Raw genomic sequence first — 18,022 nt, 5'->3', positions numbered from 1 at the left:
CTGAGGGACGGCCTGATTGATAGCATTTCCCTGTCGGGTGTAGCCTGTACCAGTGGTTTTCTGTTCTAAGGAAAGGCAGGAAATGCGTCTGTAAATTTCTGCTGTTGTGGTCGAAGTGGAACACATGATCTTTCAGATCGGGAAGTGTAAAAAGTAACGTTTTACTCACATGCGTGTGTGTGTGGGGAAGGGGGTGAGGAGCCTTTAAGATAAAGTTTAACGCCAAATGTTTAATAAGTTTTCATAAAGACATATTTTAACCCTTGAGACGTGGTGACCCAAATTCCTCATGAAACCCCGACAGACGTCACAATGGCGTTTGAGATGGGCAGGCTGATGAACAGGATGGAGCAAGGTGCAAGGAATGTTCCAGATCACCTGATTGTACAGTGGACAGCTGTGGGCCCCAAACACTTTCAGCGCTGACTCTCCAGCAATGTTCCGGTTGGCATAGTGGCTCTGAGCATGGCACTGCACGAGGGAGCCGGGTTCGATTCCACCCTCGGGCAACTGCGCCTGTGTGGGGTTCGCACATTCTCCCAGTCTCTGGGCTGATTGGCCATGCTATATTACCCATAGTGCCCAGGGATGTGCAGGTTAGGGTGGATTGGCCATGCTAAATTGTCCCATAGTGCCCAGGGATGTGCAGGTTAGGGTGGATTGGCCATGCTAAATTGTCCCATAGTGCCCAGGGATGTGCAGGTTAGGGTGGATTGGCCATGCTAAATTGTCCCATAGTGCCCAGGGATGTGCAGGTTAGGGTGGATTGGCCATGCTAAATTGTCCTATAACGCCCAGGGATGTGCAGGTTAGGGTGGATTGGCCATGCTAAATTGTCCCATAGTGCCCAGGGATGTGCAGGTTAGAGTGGATCGGCCATGCTAAATTGTCCCATAGTGCCCAGGGATGTGCAGGTTAGGGTGGCTTGGCCATGCTAAATTGTCCCACAGTGCCCAGGGATGTGGAGGTTAGGGTGGATTAACCTGCTAAATTGTCCCATAGCGCCCAGGGATGTGCAGGTTAGGGTGGATTGGCCATGCTAAATTGTCCCATAGTGCCCAGGGATGTGCAGGTGAGGGTGGATTGGCCATGCTAAACTGTTCCATAGTGTTCAGGGATGTGCAGGTTAGGGTGGATTGGCCATGCTAAATTGTCCCATAGTGCCCAGGGATGTGCAGTTAGGGTGGATTGGCCATGCTAAATTGTCCCATAGTGTCCAGGGGTGTGCAGGTTAGGGTGGATTGGCCATGCTAAATTGTCCCATAGTGCCCAGGGGTGTGCAGGTTAGGGTGGATTTGGCCATGCTAAATTGTCCCATAGTGCCCAGGGATGTGCAGGTTAGGGTGGATTGGCCATTGGAAATTGCCCACTGATGTCGTTGAATTCCAATCTTGCAATCACAATGACAAAACGTATTACCAGTATCTATCGCCCTCTGTCCCTAGTTGCCCCCCCCAGTAGCTTACTGAGCGTTGGTGGGGCGAGGGAGGGGACGTTACACACTGCTGTTACTGAGCGTCGGTGGGGGAGGGAGGGGACGGTACACACTGCTGTTACTGAGCGTCGGTGGGGGGAGGGAGGGGATGGTACACACTGCTGTTACTGAGCGTCGGTGGGGGGAGGGAGTGGACGGTACACACTGCTGTTACTGAGCGTCTGTGGGGGGAGGGAGGGGACGGTACACACTGCTGTTACTGAGCGTCTGTGGGGGAGGGAGTGGACGGTACACACTGCTGTTACTGAGCGTCGGTGGGGGAAGGGAGGGGACGGTACACACTGCTGTTACTGAGCGTCGGTGGGGGAAGGGAGGGGATGGTACACACTGCTGTTACTGAGCGTCGGTGGTGGGAGTTAGAGGATGTTTGTGGGTGTGGGGCCAATCTGCTTTGTCCCTGGATAGTGTCGAGCTTCTCGAGTGTTGTTGGAGCTGCCCCCATCCAGGGGCAAGTGGGGAGTATTCCCTCCCCCTCCTGCCTTGGGCCTTGTCGATGGTGGGACAGGCTTTGGGGGGAGTCAGGAGGGGAGTTACTCGCTGCAGGATTCCCAGCCTCTGACCTGCTCTTGGAGCCACTGGGTTGATGTGGTGGGTCCAGTTGGGTTTCTGGTCCATGGGGACCCCCAGGATGGTGACAGTGGGGGATTGAGTGATGGGAACACCGTTACATGGAAAGGGGCAATGGCTCGATTCACTCTTGTCAAAGCAGGCTTTTGCTCAGCAGATCTTTGCAGATCTGGTTGGCTCGTTCCCACCAACTGGGTGATGTTCAAGACGATGAGCTGGTGCTTGGACACGACAGTGTGTGTGTGCAATCTTAGTTTTGGAGGGTGCACAGAACTGGGGGATTGAGGGAACTGTGTTTGGAGTGGTCACATCGAACAATGCAAAGACCTAACACTCACAAAAATGTTTGGTTCTGTTCTTTTCCAGGGGCTAAAAATAGTGGACCATTATATACACGCGGTGCTGGCTCAATACTTCACACATGTCTGCTCGTAATCGGAATCACCATCTTCACTCAATCCTTCCTTTCACTGACTCTCTGACAGTGCCCACTCCCTCAGCGCTGACCCTCCGACAGTGCCCACTCCCACAGTGCTGACCCTCCGACAGTGCCCACTCCCTCAGCGTTGACCCTCCGACAGTGCCCACTCCCACAGTGCTGACCCTCCGACAGTGCCCACTCCCTCAGCGTTGACCCCCCGACAGTGCCCACTCCCTCAGCGCTGACCCTCCGACAGTGTGGCCCTCCCTCAGCACTGACCCTCTGACAGTGCCCACTCCATCAGCACTGAACCTCCGACAGTGCCCATTCCCTCAGCACTGACCCTCTGACAGTGCGGCACTCGCTCAGCACTGACCCTCTGACAGTGCTCACTCCCTCAGCACTGACCCTCTGACAGTGCCCATTCGCTCAGCACTGACTCTCTGACAGTGCCCACTCCCTCAGCACTGACCCTCGGACAGTGCCCATTCCCTCAGCACTGACCCTCTGACAGTGCGGTGCTCCCTCAGCAATGACCCTCGGACAGTGCGGTGCTCCCTCAGCACTGACCCTCCGACAGTGCGGCGCTCCCTCAGCACTGACCCTCCGACAGTGCCCATTCCCTCAGCACTGACCCTCCGACAGTGCGGCACTCCCTCAGCACTGACCCTCGGACAGTGCGGTGCTCCCTCAGCACTGACCCTCGGACAGTGCGGTGCTCCTTCAGCACTGACCCTCGGACAGTGCCCATTCCCTCAGCACTGACCCTCCGACAGTGCGGCACTCCCTCAGCACTGACCCTCGGACAGTGCGGTGCTCCCTCAGCACTGACCCTCTGACAGTGCGGTGCTCTCTCAGCACTGACCCTCTGACAGTGCGGTGCTCCCTCAGCACTGACCCTCCGACAGTGCGGCCCTCCCTCAGCACTGACCCTCGGACAGTGCCCATTCCCTCAGCACTGACCCTCTGACAGTGCCCACTCCCTCAGCGTTGACCCTCCGACAGTGCCCACTCCCTCTGCGCTGACCCTCCGACAGTGCGGCCCTCCCTCAGCACTGACCCTCCGACAGTGCGGCACTCCCTCAGCACTGACCCTCTGACAGTGCCCATTCCCTCAGCACTGACCCTCTGACAGTGCCCATTCCCTCAGCATTGACCCTCTGACAGTGCCCACTCCCTCAGCACTGACCCTCGGACAGTGCCCATTCCCTCAGCACTGACCCTCTGACAGTGCGGTGCTCCCTCAGCACTGACCCTCCGACAGTGCGGCACTCCCTCAGCACTGACCCTCGGACAGTGCGGTGCTCCCTCAGCACTGACCCTCTGACAGTGCGGCGCTCCCTCAGCACTGACCCTCCGACAGTGCCCACTCCCACAGCACTGACCCTCTGACAGTGCCCACTTCCTCAGCACTGACCCTCTGACAGTGTATCTCAGTGTGTGTGTGTGTGGGTATGTGTGTCTGGCCTGTGATCGGAATCTGACAGTATTCCTACTGGGAATGACGGAAACCGTGTCCCGGACTCTGAGCCCCCTCGACATGGCACCCAAACAGGAACAGGACTTGGACAGACCTCAGGACGGTACCTGCTGTGAACGCTGCTCCCGAGTTACGAACAGAGCCAACTCCCCCAATCTCCGCATCCCCGTGTGTGTGTGTGGGCACAGAAGATGACAAGGAGATGGAATGGTTTTCGAATGGAGTTGGCAATGACGAGGCCTGTGACCTGAAGCTGCTCATGCTGACTGTGAAATCCCCGCCACTCCCTCTCTCTTGGATGTGGAGATCCCCATCCAATCCACCTCCTCGCCCCCTCACCCTCTTTCCCCGCCCATTCCAGGCCCGGCCCACATTCCCCAAATCTCAGCTCAAACACCAAGCTGCTGTCTATATACATCCCAACATTACCCACAACCACCGCTCCCTGTCCTGGGAGGGGTTGACAGGGTCACTCACAGATGAACACTAACAAGAAACTCCTCCAACTCCTCCAGTCCTTACACACCCCTCCCTATCTCTGTAACCCCCCCTCCAGCCCCTACACCCCCTCCCTATCTCTGTAACCCCCACCAGTCCCTACACCCCCTCCCTATCTCTGTAACCCCCCTCCAGCCCCTACACCCCCTCCCTATCTCTGTAACCCCCTCCATCCCCTACACCCCCTCCCTATCTCTGTAACCCCCACCAGTCCCTACACCCCCTCCCTATCTCTGTAACCCCCCTCCAGCCCCTACACCTCCTCCCTATCTCTGTAACCCCCTCCAGCCCCTACACCCCCTCCCTATCTCTGTAACCCCCACCAGTCCCTACACCCCCTCCCTATCTCTGTAACCCCCCTCCAGCCCCTACACCCCCTCCCTATCTCTGTAACCCCCTCCAGCCCCTACACCCCCTCCCTATCTCTGTAACCCCCTCCAGCCCCTACACCCCTCCCTATCTCTGTAACCTCCTCCAGCCCCTACACCCCCTCCCTATCTCTGTAACCCCCTCCAGCCCCTACACCCCCTCCCTATCTCTGTAACCCCCTCCAGCCCCCAAACCCCCTCCCTATCTCTGTAACCTCCTCCAGCTCCTACACCCCTCCCTATCTCTGTAACCCCCTCCAGCCCCTACACCCCCTCCCTATCTCTGTAACCCCCCTCCAGCCCCTACACCCCCTCCCTATCTCTGTAACCCCTCCAGCCCCTACATCCCCTCCCTATCTCTGTAACCCCCTCCAGCCCCTACACACCCTCCCTATCTCTGTAACCCCCTCCAGCCCCTACACCCCCTCCCTATCTCTGTAACCCCCTCCAGCCCCTACACCCCTCCCTATCTCTGTAACCTCCTCCAGCCCCTACACCCCCTCCCTATCTCTGTAACCCCCTCCAGCCCCTACACCCCCTCCCTATCTCTGTAACCCCCTCCAGCCCCCAAACCCCCTCCCTATCTCTGTAACCTCCTCCAGCTCCTACACCCCTCCCTATCTCTGTAACCCCCTCCAGCCCCTACACCCCCTCCCTATCTCTGTAACCCCCCTCCAGCCCCTACACCCCCTCCCTATCTCTGTAACCCCTCCAGCCCCTACATCCCCTCCCTATCTCTGTAACCCCCTCCAGCCCCTACACCCCTCCCTATCTCTGTAACCTCCTCCAGCCCCTACACCCCCTCCCTATCTCTGTAACCCCCTCCAGCCCCTACACCCCCTCCCTATCTCTGTAACCCCCTCCAGCCCCCAAACCCCCTCCCTATCTCTGTAACCTCCTCCAGCTCCTACACCCCTCCCTATCTCTGTAACCCCCTCCAGCCCCTACACCCCCTCCCTATCTCTGTAACCCCCCTCCAGCCCCTACACCCCCTCCCTATCTCTGTAACCCCTCCAGCCCCTACATCCCCTCCCTATCTCTGTAACCCCCTCCAGCCCCTACACCCCCTCCCTATCTCTGTAACCTCCTCCAGCCCCTACACCCCCTCCCTATCTCTGTAACCCCCTCCAGCCCCTACACCCCCTCCCTATCTCTGTAACCCCCTCCAGCCCCCAAACCCCCTCCCTATCTCTGTAACCTCCTCCAGCTCCTACACCCCTCCCTATCTCTGTAACCCCCTCCAGCCCCTACACCCCCTCCCTATCTCTGTAACCTCCTCCAGCTCCTACACCCCTCCCTATCTCTGTAACCCCCTCCAGCCCCTACACCCCCTCCCTATCTCTGTAACCTCCTCCAGCTCCTACACCCCCTCCCTATCTCTGTAACCCCCTCCAGCTCCTACACCCCCTCCCTATCTCTGTAACCCCCTCCAGCCCCTACACCCCCTCCCTATCTCTGTAACCCCCCTCCAGCCCCTACACCCCCTCCCTATCTCTGTAACCCCCCTCCAGCCCCTACACCCCCTCCCTATCTCTGTAATCCCCTCCAGCCCCTACACCCCCTCCCTATCTCTGTAACCCCTCCAGCCCCTACATCCCCTCCCTATCTCTGTAACCCCCTCCAGCCCCTACACCCCCTCCCTATCTCTGTAACCTCCTCCAGCCCCTACACCCCCTCCCTATCTCTGTAACCCCCTCCAGCCCCTACACCCCCTCCCTATCTCTGTAACCCCCTCCAGCCCCCAAACCCCCTCCCTATCTCTGTAACCTCCTCCAGCCCCTACACCCCCTCCCGATCTCTGTAACCCCCTCCAGCCCCTACACCCCCCTCCCTATCTCTGTAACCTCCTCCAGCCCCTACACCCCCTCCCTATCTCTGTAACCCCCTCCAGCCCCTACACCCCCTCCCTATCTCTGTAACCCCCTCCAGCCCCTACACCCCCTCCCTATCTCTGTAACCCCCTCCAGCCCCTACACCCCCTCCCTATCTCTGTAACTCCCTCCAGCCCCTACACCCCCCTCCCTATCTCTGTAACCCCCCTCCAGCCCCTACACCCCCTCCCTATCTCTGTAACCTCCCTCCAGCCCCTACACCCCCCTCCCTATCTCTGTAACCCCCTCCAGCCCCTACACCCCCTCCCTATCTCTGTAACCCCCTCCAGCCCCTACACCCCCTCCCTATCTCTGTAACCCCCTCCCTATCCTGGCGTTTTAGCATCAGCTTCCCCCTCCCTGATTCCTGCTGCTCCTCCATTGGGGCTGGACCCCAGTGGCCAGGGGCTCTGAGTTCAGGAATTCCCTCCCGGAATATTTCCGGGGCTCCTCGCTCTCAGCTCCTTCGACTCAGTTTGTTTAAATCTGACCGGATTGGTCACCTGTGAATGTTTCACAATGTGCCTCTAATTCTCACACATTTGTTGCACCTTACTATGTTTTGTAAAGATTTATAAAGTTGAATTTTCTATTTTAATGCAAATGTTTCGTCTTGTTACTTCATTCTGGAAGCCATTGTCAGGCGGACAGAAACTGTGATACCTGACTCAGAGTAATCCTCCCTTTAAACACTGCCCTGAGGAGCGTTGACAGGGAGAGGGGGCTATCCAGTTGGTCAATGGACTGAATGGATCCAGTTAATGGCAGGGAGCAATGGAAGGGAGGGGGAGGGGCTGAGAAGGGAGTCGGGGGGTGGGGAGGGAGGGTATTTGAAATCGGAGAACTCAGTGTTGAGTCCTCTGGGCAGTCGACTGCCCAGGCAGAAGATGAGGTGTTATCCCTCCAATAGGAGGGGCAGATCAGGGCAGGATTTATACACTTAATGGTAAGGTCCTAGGGAGTGTTGCTGAACAAAGAGACCTTGGATTGCAGGTTCATAGCTCCTTGAGAGTGGGGTCGCAGGTAGATAGGATAGTGAAGAAGGTGTTTGGTATGCTTTCCTTTATTGGTCAGAGTATTGAGTACAGGAGTTGGGAGGTCATGTTGCGGCTGTACAGGACAGTGGTTAGGCCACTGTTGGAATATTGCGTGCAATTCTGGTCTCCTTCCTATCGGAAAGACATTGTGAAACTTGAAAGGGTTCAGAAAAGATTTACAAGGATGTTGCCAGGGTTGGAGGATCTGAGCTACAGGGAGAGGCTGAACAGGCTGTGGCTGTTTTCCCTGGAGTGTCGGAGGCTGAGGGGTGACCTTATAGAGGTTTATAAAATCATGAGGGGCATGGATAGGGTAAATAGATAAGGTCCTTTCCCTGGGGTGGGGGAGTCCAGAACTAGAGGGGCATAGGTTTAGGGTGAGAGGGGAAAGATATAAAAGAGACCTAAGGGGCAACGTTTTCACACAGAGGGTGGTATGTGTATGGAATGAGCTGCCAGAGGATGTGGTGGAGGCTGGTACAATTACAGCATTTGAGAGGCATTTGGATGGGTATATGAATAGGAAGGGTTTGGAGGGATATGGGCCGGGTGCTGGCAGATGGGACTAGATTGGGTTGGGATATCTGGTTGGCATGGACGGGTTGGACCGAAGGGTCTGTTTCCGTGCTATACATCTCTATGACTCTGTGACTCCCAGGACAGGGACAGCAGGGGGTTAGATACAGAGTAAAGCTCACTCTACACTGTCCCCCATCAAACACTCCCAGGAAAAGGACAGCGCGGGGGTTAAATACAGATTAAAGTTCCCTCTACACTGTCCCCAATCAAACACTCCCAGGACAGGGACAGCACAGGGTTAGATACAGAGTAAAGCTCTCTCTACACTGTCCCCCAACAAACACTCCCAGGACAGGGACAGCATGGGGTTAGATACAGAGTAAAGCTCCCTCTACACTGTCCCCCATCAAACAATCCCAGGACAGGGACAGCACGGGGTTACATACAGAGTAAAGCTCCCTCTACACTGTCCCCCATCAAACAATCCCAGGACAGGGACAGCACGGGGTTAGATACAGAGTAAAGCTCTCTCTACACTGTCCCCCAACAAACACTCCCAGGACAGGGACAGCACGGGGTTAGATACAGAGTAAAGCTCCCTGTCCAGTGTTGCTGGGTACAGTTTGAATGGTCCTTTTGCTAACTGAGATTGCTGGTGTGGGGAGCTAAAGACTGAGACACAGTCAGGAGAAAGGAATGTGTTTGGCAGGAAGTGAAACCGGTCCGATGGAGCAATTGACTCAGCTGAAACTGCTACAGGCTGCGGCCCAGCAGGTTAGGACAGATACCCCGCACCTCTCACAAGCGTGGGAATAACTCACTGATCGAGAGTCAAGGCACTCAGTGAAACTGCAGCTCCTCACCGTTCCTCTGTACCTCAGGAATCTGGTGGGATCCGGCAAGAATGACACATCATTCACAATGTGGAATATCGTGATGAAATGTCGCCTGTTAACCTGCCCATCCTGCAGCAGATCCACCAACACAACAGCTAATTAGCTAACCCTCCGACAGTGCCCACTCCCTCAGCACTGACCCTCCCGACAGTGCCCACTCCCTCAGCACTGACGCTCCCGACAGTGCCCACTCCCTCAGCACTGACCCTCCGACAGTGCCCACTCCCTCAGCACTGACCCTCCGACAGTGCCCACTCCCTCAGCACTGACCCTCTGACGGTGCGGCACTCCCTCAGCACTGACCCTCTGACAGTGCGGCGCTCCCTCAGTACTGACCCTCCGACAGTGCGGCACTCCCTCCGCACTGCCCTTCGACAGTGCCCACTCCCTCTGCACTGACCCTCCGACAGTGCCCACTCCCTCAGCACTGCCCCCCGACAGTGCCCACTCCCTCAGATCTGACCCTCCGACAGTGTGGCACTCCCTCAGCACTGACCCTCCGACAGTACCCACCCCCTCAGCACTGACCCTCCGACAGTGCGGCACTCCCTCAGCACTGACCCTCCGACAGTGCGGCACTCCCTCAGCACTGACCCTCCGACAGTGCGGCACTCCCTCAGCACTGATCCTCCGACAGTGCGGCACTCCCTCAGCACTGATCCTCCGACAGTGCGGCACTCCCTCAGCACTGATCCTCCGACAGTGCGGCACTCCCTCAGCACTGACCCTCCGACAGTGCGGCACTCCCTCAGCACTGACCCTCCGACAGTGCGGCACTCCCTCAGCACTGACCCTCCGACAGTGCGGCACTCCCTCAGCACTGACCCTCCGACAGTGCGGCACTCCCTCAGCACTGACCCTCTGACAGTGCGGCGCTTGAATCTGGGTTTGAAACCGTGACCCCCCCTCCCTCGTCCTCGATTCCCCCATACGATACAAATGTCTTCTCCGTATGCGTCAGGTCAACTCCCCTCAGGATCTGATACATTCCCATCACACCGCCTCCTCCTGTTCTAACCTCCAGAGGATACAAGTTCGGCCTGTCCAACCCTTCCTCAGAAAACAACCCTCCCCTTTTCCAGGTGTCAGTCCGTGAACCCTTCCCTGAACTGCTTCCATACTAACACCATTCCTTCCATCAGGAAAGCCGTCCTGTACACGGGACTCCATGGTAGTTTTACCAGTGTCCCGTCTGACTACAACACCACCTCCCGCCTCTTGTATTCAATTACACTCACCACAAACCATTACAATCTCCGAGCTCTCCTGAGTACTTGCTGTGCCTGCATACTAATACTCTGCATATTAATACGGCGCAGTACAGGCCCTTTGGCCCTCAATGTTGCGCCGATCCAAGCCCACCTAACCTACACTATCCTCCATCTGTCTATCCAATGCCCGTTTAAATGCCCATATCTACTAGCTTTCCTGAGTACTTGCTGTGCCTGCATACTAATACTCTGCGATTTCTGCACTGGGGTCTCTCTGCATCTCAGATCTCGGCAACCGCTCCCCGTTCAGCTAATAACCTTTTTTTTAAAATCTTCCTGCCAAAACAGGCAATTTCATACTGTACCCCACTTGCCCATCGTTACCCACTCACCCTGACCTCGCTTTAAGCTTTTAGAACTTGCTTCTGTCTTCTTTATAACTTCCCTTCATAACTCCTTTAGTGCCCTCCTTTAGCGTCCCATCCAGCCATTTATCCAAATCATTGTATAAACGCTACAAAGTTCAGGCTCCAGCATTGAAATCCCTCTGGCACACCACACGCTTCATTTTCCCAGCTTGGTGAAGACCCACTTATTCCTCCTCCCTCCTTCCCTGATTATCTATCCACACCAACATCTCACCCCTCACACAATGAGCTTTGATCTTCCACACTAACCCTCCATACGGCACACCATATGAAACCCGTGTCCTGGAAATCTCAGTACAGTACATCGACTGGTTTCCCCTTGTCTACACACGGGTTGTCTCCTCAGAGAACCCCAAGAGACTGGTCAAACACAATCCCCTTTCACCAAACCATGTGGCCTCAGCCCAATGACCTTCGATTTATATTGTTACAGAGTCATAGAGATGTACAGCACGGAAACAGACCCTTCGGTCCAACTCATCTATGCTAACCAGATATCCTACCTAATCTAGTCCCACCTGCCAGCACCCGGCCCATATCCCTCCAAACCCTTCCTATCCATATACCCATCCAAATGCCTCTTAAATGCTGCAATTGTACCAGCCTCCACCACTTCCTCTGGCAGCTCATTCCATACACGTACCACCCTCTTTTTGAACACGTTACCCTTTAGGTTCCTTATAAATCTTTCCCCTCTCACCCTGAACCTTTGCCCTCTAGTTCTGGACTCCCCGACCCCAGGGAAAATACTTTGCCTATTTACCCTATCCATGCCCCTCATGATTTTGTAAACCTCTATAAGGCCACCCCTCAGCCTCCGACGCTCCAGGGAAAACAGCCCCAGCCTGTTCAGCCTCTCCCTGTAGCTCAGATCCTCCAAAGTCCTCGTAGACCTTTTCTAAATCCTTCCTGTTGGGACTTACCTGATGATGGTTTCAAACATTGTCTCCTGTGGCAGTTGACAAACTAACTCAGTAACTGAGAGAAAGTGATGGCTGCCGATGCTGAACAGTCAGAATCCAAAAGTGTGGAGATCAGAGTCAAGATTAGAGTGGTGCTGGAAAAGTACAGCAGATCAGGCAGCATCCGAGGAGAAGGAAAGTTGACATTTCGGACATTAACAAGTTTTGAAGAGATTTGTAGTCAGGTTGAGGTTCTGGATGTAGGTTAGCTCGGTGAGCTGGAAGGTTAGTTTTCAGACGTTTCGTCACCATACTGGCTAACATCATCAACGAGCCTCCGGATGAAGCACTGCTCGTGTTTCCTGTTTTCTATTTATGTGTAAATGGATCCCATTTACCATCCCCTGAGAGAAAGAACAGGAAAGGACGCCATCATAGGAAATTATATCGTCACAGGAAATGACATCACCAGCCCAGAGAAACCCAAACATATAAATATGATTACATTTACATATAAACAGAAAGCGGAAAACATCAGCAGTGCTTCGTCCGAGACTCACTGAAGATATTACCTAGTAGGGTGACGAAACATCTGAGAATGAACCTTCCATCTCAGCGAGCAATCCTACATCAATATCGGGCATTCCTGATGAAGGGTTTATGCCTGAAACGTCGATTCTCCTGCTCCTCAGATGCTGCCTGACCTGCTGTGCTTTTCCAGCACCACACTTTTTGACTCTAATAACTGAGCTCATGTTTGTTATTCCACTGAGCCCCCCTCCCCTTATGATTGCGAACACCCGCAATTCCAACTCCACTTCCACCGTCGCTGGTCAATCCCAGTCTCTCCCAGCGTTCCCACGTGAATCGAAGACCCTCACCCCGAGACCGTCCTGGTACCTGTATCCCTCACCATCCGAAAGTAGAGTGCCACTATGAAGCCGAAATGGTGTAAAGCAAAACACCATTAATATTTACGGTTAAAAACTTCATTAAAACAAAACTCCTTTCTTTCGGTGAGTGAGAACAGGTTCTAACGTAGATCTCCTGTAAAAGTGAAGTGGCGTAAAGCTTGAGAAAAGCAGGGGATACCTGTAACTCTCTACCGTTTCTCTCTGAGACTTGTAACCTCCTTGCAATGTGCCCAATTCAGACCCAGCTGAACGTGTACAGTTTTACAGTCACTATACCTCAGCTTTTACCCTCTCTGCCTCGATTTAGGAAACTCAGCACGTCAACGTTCGATCGCAGCAGCATTTAAGAAGGGCCCACCTAAAATCTCTTTGGAAGAAGGCCTCGATGCATCCTGGGTCTAAATTTCTGAGGCGTCCCAAAGGGCTTGCCCCCCCTCTTGTGGCCACCTCCGTTAAATCTCTCCTCTGCCGTTGAACTTGGGGAACAGAAAGCACTCCCCCGTCCAAAGCGAAAGCTGGGCAGGTCCGGCCTGTCATATCGAAAGGGGGAGCGCTTCTGTGTCATCTGATGACATCTGTGACTCACTCTGCCAACATGAATGTTTTGTTAACCTGATCTCCTGCGTGGTATTGGTCAAAAAAATCGGCAAAATTCAGATTGGGTCCTGAGACACGGTGAGTAACATCCAGAAAAACACAGAAGCTGGGATCAGGAGGAGGCCATTCAGCCCTTTGAGCCCAGTCCGCAATTCATGGCTGACAACACAACTCAGCCCCCTGTTCCCATTCTCTCCCCACTCCCCTTCAGCCTTAAGAACCAGATCTAACCCCTGTTAGAAAACACTCAATGTCACGGTCTCAAACACTTTCAGAGAATTCCACTCACCACTCCCTCAATAAAGTCATTTCTCTTCATCTCAATCCTAAATGGTTTGTCTGTTCTTCTTAAATTCATGACAGTTGTATGCCAAGCAATGACTATCTCTAAAGAATGATCTAACCATCACCTCCTTGACATTCGATGGTGTTACTGTCACTAAAACCGCGCCTCCCCCACCCCTCACTATCAATATTGACCAGAAACTCAACAGAACTTGCCACATAAACACAGCGGCTCCAAGAGCAGGTCAGAGGCTGGGAATCCTGCAGCGAGTAACTCCCCTCCTGACTCCCACCAAAGCCTGTCCCACTATCGACAAGGCACAAGGCAGGAGGGTGAGGGAATACTCCCCACTTGCCCCTGGATGGGGGCAGCTCCAACAACACTCGAGAAGCTCGACACCGTCCAGGGACAAAGCAGCCCCCACTGGATTGGCCCCACACCCACAAACATCCCCTCCCGCCCCCCCACCGACGCTCAGTAACAGCAGTGTGTACCATCCCCTCCCTCCCCCCACCCCCCCTCAGTAACAACAGTGTGTACCATCCCCTCCCTCCCCCCACCCCCCCTCAGTAACAACAGTGTGTACCATCCCCTCCCTCCCCCCACCCCCCCAGTAACAACAGTGTGTACCATCCCCTCCCTCCCCCCACCGATGCTCAGTAACAACAGTGTGTACCATCCCCTCCCTCCCCCCACCCCCCCTCAGTAACAACAGTGTGTACCATCCCCTCCCTCCCCCCACCCCCCCTCAGTAACAGCAGTGTGTACCATCCCCTCCCTCCCCCCACCGAGTGCTGCCAATGCTGGAGGTCAGAGTCGCAAGTGTGGTGCTGGAAAAACACAGCAGGTCAGGCAGCATCCGAGGAGCAGGAGAATCGACGTTTTGAGCATAAGCTGTTCATATTGGATTGGAGGGTGGCTAACGTTGTACCACTTTTTAAGAATAGAGGGAGAGAGAAAACAGAGAATTAGAGACCAGTTAGTCTGACCTCAGTGGTGGGAAAGATGCTGGAATCAGTTATACATGACGAAATTACGACACATCTGGATAGTAGTAACAGGATCGGTCAGAGTCAGCATGGATTTATGAAGGGGAAATCATGCTTGACTAATCTTCTGGAATTTTTTAAGGATGTAACTCTGAAGATGGACGAGGGAGATCCAGTAGATGTAGTGTACCTGGACTTTCAGAAAGCTTTTGATAAAGTCCCACATAGGAGCTTAGTGAGCAAAATGAGGGCACATGGTATTGGGGGCAAAGTACTAACTTGGATTGAAAGGTGGTTGGCTGATAGGAAACAAAGAGTAGTGATAAACGGCTCCATTTCGGAATGGCAGGCAGTGACCAGTGGGGTACCGCAGGGATCAGTACTGGGAACCGCAGCTTTTTACAATATATGTTAATGATATAGAAGATGGTATTAGCAATAACATGAACAAATTTGCTGATGATACTAAGCTGGGTGGCAGGGTGAAATGTGATGAGGATATTAGGAGATTACAGGGTGACCTGGACAGGTTAGGTGAGTGGTCAGATACATGGCAGGTGCAGTTTAATGTGGATAAATGTGTGGTTATCCACTTTGGTGGCAAGAACAGGAAGGCAGATTGCTACCTAAATGGAATCAATTTAGGTAAAGGGGCAGTACAAAGACATCTGGGTGTTCTTGTACACCAGTCAATGAAGGTAAGCATGCAGGTACAGCAGGTAGTGAAGAAGGCTAATAGCATGCTGGCCTTCATAACAAGAGGGATTGAGTATAGAAGCAAAGAGGTTCTTCTGCAGCTGTACAGGGCCCTGGTGAGACCGCACCTGGAGTACTGTGTGTAGTTCTGGTCTCCAAATTTGAGGAAAGACATTCTGGCTATTGAGGGAGCGCAGCGTAGGTTCACGAGGTCAATTCCTGGAATGGCGGGATTACCTTACACTGAAAGACTGGAGCGACTGGGCTTGTATACCCTTGAGTTTAGAAGACTGAGAGGGGATCTGATTGAGACATATAAGATAATGAAAGGATTGGACACTCTGGAGGCAGGAAACATGTTTCCGCTGATGGGTGAGTGCCGAACCAGAGGACACAGCTTAAAAATACGGGGTAGACCATTTAGGTCAGAGATGAGGAGACACTTCTTCACCCAGAGAGTGGTGGCTGTGTGGAATGCTCTGCCCCAGAGGGCAGTGGAGGCCCAGTCTCTGGATTCATTTAAGAAAGAGTTGGATAGAGCTCTCAAGGAGAGTGGAACCAAGGGCTATGGGGATAAGGCAGGAACAGGATACTGATTAAGGATGATCAGCCATGATCATATTGAATGGTGGTACAGGCTCGAAGGGCAGAATGGCCTACCTATTGTCTATTGTCTATAAAACGATGTGTTTATTGATGAGTTCTGGTTAGAATGCCATGCCTCTAAGAGTTCTCGAGTGTGTCTTGGTTTCGGGTGTCCTAGGGTGTGTGTGTAGTCCCAGTCAAAGTAATGTCCTTGGTCTGTGTGTATGATAACTAGTGAGAGTGGGTTGTGTCTTTTGCTGGCCAGTTAGGGTTCGTGTATCCTGGTGGCAAGTTTCCTACTGGTTTATCCAAGGTAGTGTTTTTTTTTACAGTTCCTGTGTGGCATTTTGTAAATGACGTCAATTTTGTTGGTGTTATCTAATGGATCCTTTAGGTTCATTTGTCGCTGTTTAAGTGTGTTGGTAGGTTTGTAGGCCAAGGGGTCTGAGTAGTCTGGAAGTCATTTCTGATCGGTCCTTGATGTTAGGTAACATGGCCATCATTTTTGCTTGCGTAGTGTCCGGTGTTTGGGTTTGTTTCTGAGTATTCAGCGGTAATTATCATCAACGTGAGCTACAAATCTTCTCAAAAAATGGCGAACACACACACGGGGAACAACTCAAATAAAAAGCGTTATGGTGAAATGGGACTATAGCATGGATAGATGAGCAGGATTGGCAGCAGCAAACAGTCACATAAGGGGGATATTCAGGATTCTCAGCAAAAGTACATCCCAGTCAGAGAGGGATAAACCAACCCGAACGAACCAAGGAAGCTGGTTAAGTGGAAAGACTAAGCAAATAAGGACTCAAAAGTCAGCGCTGGGCCCACAGACCGGGATAAATTCAGAATGGAAGGAGGCCAGAAAAGGTAATGAGGAGAGAGAGAGAATAAACTCAGGGCAAGCTAGTGAGAAAGATAAAAGCTGACAGTAAGAGCTCTTTAAATATATGAAAGGGGAGAGGGGGAGAGACGATAGGTCCCTTAGAAAATCAATCCGGTGAGAGATTTGGGGAGGAAGGAGATGGCTGAGGAGTCCTTGAACATCCCACTAATATTGAAGAATACCGGGGAGGAATTAAATACCGTCGCCACCATCAGAGACAAACTAATGGGGGGGAAGGGGCTAAAGGCAGATACGTTCCCTGACCCTGATGGTTTGCATCCCAGGATGCTATCAGATGTAGCAACAGAGATCAAGGATGCATCGGTTATAATTTTCCAAAAGCGCTTAGATTCTAGAGAAAATTGAGGATCGGAAAACTGCCAGATAGATTTAAAAATGGAGTCGAGCTGCGGGGGGATCTGCAACACTGTGCAGGAAACACAGAAAGCTCGCGCACAGGTTACAGCAGGGAATCGGGAAGGGTCACGGAATGTTGGCCCCTTAATTCAAGAAGGTTGGAGTATCCAGCCATCCAGCACGGAGATAGAGCCTTTGGCCCAACCAGTCCATTCTGACCACAATCCCAAACTCAACTAGTCCCAGCTGCCTCATTCCAAACCTATCCTGCTCATGGACTGGTATCTTCGAAGCATTGTTATTGTAGCCAAGTTCACCACTGTCTTAGGAAATTCATTCTGCACGCGAATCACCCTCATTTACCTGACTGCCTTTGTAAAATCTCCCTCCTCTCCCCTTAAAAATCGGCTCCTTAGTCTGGAAATTCCCCCACCCTAGGGAAAAGACACCAGCCATTCACCCTTATCCTATACCCCTCATGATTTGACAAACTTCTATAAGGTCAACCTCCTGCGCTCCAGTGAAAACAGTCCCAAATTATCCAGCCTCTCCTTACAATGCATACCCTCCAAACCCGGCAACATCCTGGTAAATCTCGCCTGAACCCTCTCCAGCTCAGGTGTCTCCCCCCTCCCCCTGCTATCTGAAGGTAGAGCGTTCCTATGAAACATTTCGTAAGCTGCAATGAAGGAAAGCGAAAAAGCATTAATTTATAGGGGAAACAAATTTGTCTTTCCTTGTGAAAGTGAAAACCCTCTTCCGATTTCATTCAGTTAGCGAAAACAGGTCCATCTGTAGGTCTTTCATCATTGGGGTGAGGCGAACGTTTGAAAGGTGGGGGATACCTGCATAAGATTACCTCTCAACCTCCGACACCCCAGTGAACATAGTCTGAGTCTCTCCTTAAACTCAAATCCTCCATTCCTGACAACATCCTGGGATATCTCTTCTGAACCCTCTCCAGCTTAACCACATTCTTCCCATTAGACCTTGGAGTGCAGGTTCATAGCTCCTTGAAA

At 53.1% G+C, this 18,022-nt stretch overlaps 1 protein-coding gene across 2 annotated transcripts in view; it reads left to right on the top strand.

Annotated features, from left to right (window-relative positions):
• LOC132833943 (ICOS ligand-like) overlaps positions 1-3,132 on the top strand; it is a 29,523-nt gene extending 26,391 nt beyond the window's left edge. For both annotated transcript variants that reach the window (XM_060852629.1, XM_060852628.1), the window contains one exon: positions 2,429-3,132. In XM_060852629.1, coding sequence (XP_060708612.1) covers positions 2,429-2,544 — 116 coding nt within the window. In that variant the 3' untranslated portion in view covers positions 2,545-3,132. The remainder of the gene's footprint in view (positions 1-2,428) is intronic.
• The last annotated feature ends 14,890 nt before the right edge of the window (positions 3,133-18,022 follow it).

The sequence above is a fragment of the Hemiscyllium ocellatum genome, chromosome 38 (genome assembly GCF_020745735.1).
Source record: "Hemiscyllium ocellatum isolate sHemOce1 chromosome 38, sHemOce1.pat.X.cur, whole genome shotgun sequence".
NCBI classification, from domain to species: Eukaryota; Metazoa; Chordata; class Chondrichthyes; order Orectolobiformes; family Hemiscylliidae; genus Hemiscyllium; species Hemiscyllium ocellatum.
This window is presented reverse-complemented; position numbering and strand designations above follow the sequence as displayed.